The sequence below is a fragment of the Helianthus annuus genome, chromosome 11 (genome assembly GCF_002127325.2).
Source record: "Helianthus annuus cultivar XRQ/B chromosome 11, HanXRQr2.0-SUNRISE, whole genome shotgun sequence".
Lineage (NCBI taxonomy): Eukaryota > Viridiplantae > Streptophyta > Magnoliopsida > Asterales > Asteraceae > Helianthus > Helianthus annuus.
Window position 1 is genome coordinate 187,485,025 of NC_035443.2, and position 2,772 is coordinate 187,487,796.

Here is a 2,772-nt window from a genome sequence, read left to right on the forward strand (position 1 = left end):
ATGATTTTCCCAAGTTATAAAAGAGTTTGTGCCTTGTGCATTCAAATCAATTTTAACAAACATTTTCAAATGTGTCAGTTGAACGTATTTACCAGTGTAAACTGACGTATTTTCCCCAAAAAGATTAAATGCAGGTACTAGACGCAATGGGCCGGTATTAGCTTCCTTAGCATCATAGATAGTCTCGCAAACTTGATGCAAATATCTGAATGAACAATATTTTCTATTTTCGATCCACTGTGGATATTCAACTTCTGTAATACATTGATATTTTCACCAGAGGTTGAATATGTATTTATCTTTAAAGCTTCCGCTGTGCATTATATAATTGTGTGGTTTGACTATATTGTTGCCAACATCGTCACGGTAATCCCCCACCGGGCCCACCGGTAAGACACGTGGAAATCGGGGTGTGACAGGTTGGTATCAGAGCCAACAATTGAGTGAATTAAACACTATCCTTATGTGTTTAATCTCAATGACACAATTTGCACAAACTTGAGTCTAGACAATAACTTAAGACAAATTCGGATTAATGCTCCTTTTTGTCTTTTTCTTTTCTTTATATGATTTTTAATAAGTTTTGAAGCAGGAAAATGCCACCTGTTATATTTCGCGGACGAGGAAGGGGAAGACGAGGCCGAGGAGAGATCGTTACCCGTAACGATCACGAAGCAGGACCGTCAGGTACAAGACCTCCTTCTATGACAAGGAGCGAAGAACCCCAGCGACGAAGAGACCTGTACGAGCCGGCAAGGCACTCAACCTCGCACAGTTCAACACCATCCTACCGACACTCGTTCGGGCCAGACTCCGAGAACGACCCGAACAACCCTCAGCCGTCCTACATACCGCTTCAACGCTCGGTGTCTCACCGTGCTTTTGGGGATCCTACCCCGTACTTCCGAGGTCAGTTCAATCCGGCTGACTATATACAGGAACCTTCTGGATTCGTTCCGCTTGGTCCTCAAGACCACTTTTCTGAAGACCCCATGGATGAAGACGAGGATCCTACTGAACCAGCGCGTGGTACGCCCACGCATCCGATCGAAATCTCCGATGGATCTTCCTACCATGGTCCACAATACCAAGGCCCTGACAGCTTTATGGCCTTGTTCGATCAGCATGAGTGGTACTACACACCATCTCAGCATGAGTCGTCGCAGCAGCAGCAGCAACATCCGCGAGATCCTTCTGAGGATCCGCACTTCGAGGCAGTGACGCCACCGCCTCCCCCAGCTACTCAGCCAATAATGCCCGATCCGCCAAGGCGAAGAAGATCAGGCGCAAGAATGTCTACCCGTGGAGGGGATTACCACTTTAGCACCCCTCGACATTCAAGTGGTAGCCATTATCCATCCTTACCGGAGGAAGGGCCTTCAAGCCCAGCCCAAGAGGCGAACTCAGCACCAGTTGCACATAATTCGCCGCAATTTGGGGACGATCGCCCGTTACCTCCGTACGCAACGAACTATAATCCGTATGAGCCATCACCACAAGCGCACTACAACTACAATTATGAGCGCGACCCCTATGTGGTAGCGGCCAGGTATGACACCCGCTATCCAGACAGAGCTCACGGACCTCCAAGAGCGCCAGATTACTCAGCTCATGGGTATCCAGCGCCACCAAGACCTCCAGTTCCTCAACCACAACCACGTTTCTCTCCTCCTGAGCAGGAGGAGATACTCCAACGATTAGATCGCATGGAGAGAGAGTTTGAGGAAGAGAAGAAGAGCCACCGAGGCTTCCTTAAGGGCTTGGCAAACCTATTGAAGGGCAAGAAGAAGAAGCGAGACCACTAGCCCTAATGGTTGTACTAGTGTGATTTCTCTTTATAAATAAGTCCCTGCGTGGACACATTATCGTATTTCAGTCCTCACATGGACTTATCGTATTTTAGTCCTACTTGGACCTATGTCATGAACTAGTCCCTTTGTGGACCTATCTGTTATTTTAACCTTATTAAAGGTATGTATTGTTTAAAAGACCCGTTTAGGGCAACGTGTTATAATAGTTGAAATCTATGGAATGTACTTTATAAGTTTGTTTTCATATGTATGAAATAAATCAAAACCATTCCTTTTACATTAATCTGCCTAAATAAAGAATCTTAAAGGGGTGAAACCTAGCCTGGTGTCTTTTAAGATCCGGTCATGATGGTACGACCTAATTAAAAGATTCAGATTCACTGTTAACCTCTGCAAGCATGTTGACATCCATGGCAGATGTGATTCGTTAAAGTCACAACACGTCATTCTTTTACAATAATCCTTTTAAGGATTTCAAAACCCAACTAAATGATTTTTGTAAATCGTGGGCTAGATCATGATAAAGGTGATCAGAATATTAAGACATCCATTAGTGATGTAGTGCCTACGGGCCAATCTTATTAAAACATCCATTAGTGATGTAATGCCTACGGGCCAATCTTATTAAAACATCCATTAGTGGTGTAATGCCTACGGGCCAATATTATTGAAACATCCATTAGTGGTGTAGTGCCTATGGGCCATAATAATAGTCTTATAAAGACAAAAGACAGTGGTGGTCTATGACTCCCTGCTAGAAAAGGAGGTAACGGAACTACGGTTCGAACCTCTATGTCGTTGATTTTGTAATCTTGGCTACTATTATAAAACATCCTCATAATTAGGCTTTATGCCGCCAATATTATTGTTATAGCTATAGTAGGATATATTCGAATCTTAACACTTAATGTGTGATAAGTTAACCAGATATGGTCTCTGTTACCATGGTTAACGAATTGTC

The 2,772-nt window shown here is 43.9% G+C and overlaps 1 protein-coding gene across 1 annotated transcript; it reads left to right on the forward strand.

Moving 5' to 3' along the window:
- The first annotated feature begins 596 nt into the window (after window positions 1-596).
- On the forward strand, window positions 597-1,805 carry LOC118484230 (extensin-like). The gene has a single exon (XM_035980231.1). The coding sequence runs from the start codon at window positions 597-599 to the stop codon at window positions 1,803-1,805; it is 1,209 nt and encodes a 402-aa protein (XP_035836124.1).
- The last annotated feature ends 967 nt before the right edge of the window (window positions 1,806-2,772 follow it).

What these genes read in the sequence shown, in the direction of transcription:
- LOC118484230 (XM_035980231.1), top strand. Translation starts at nt 597, where the DNA reads ATGCCACCTGTTATATTTCGCGGACGAGGAAGGGGAAGACGAGGCCGA.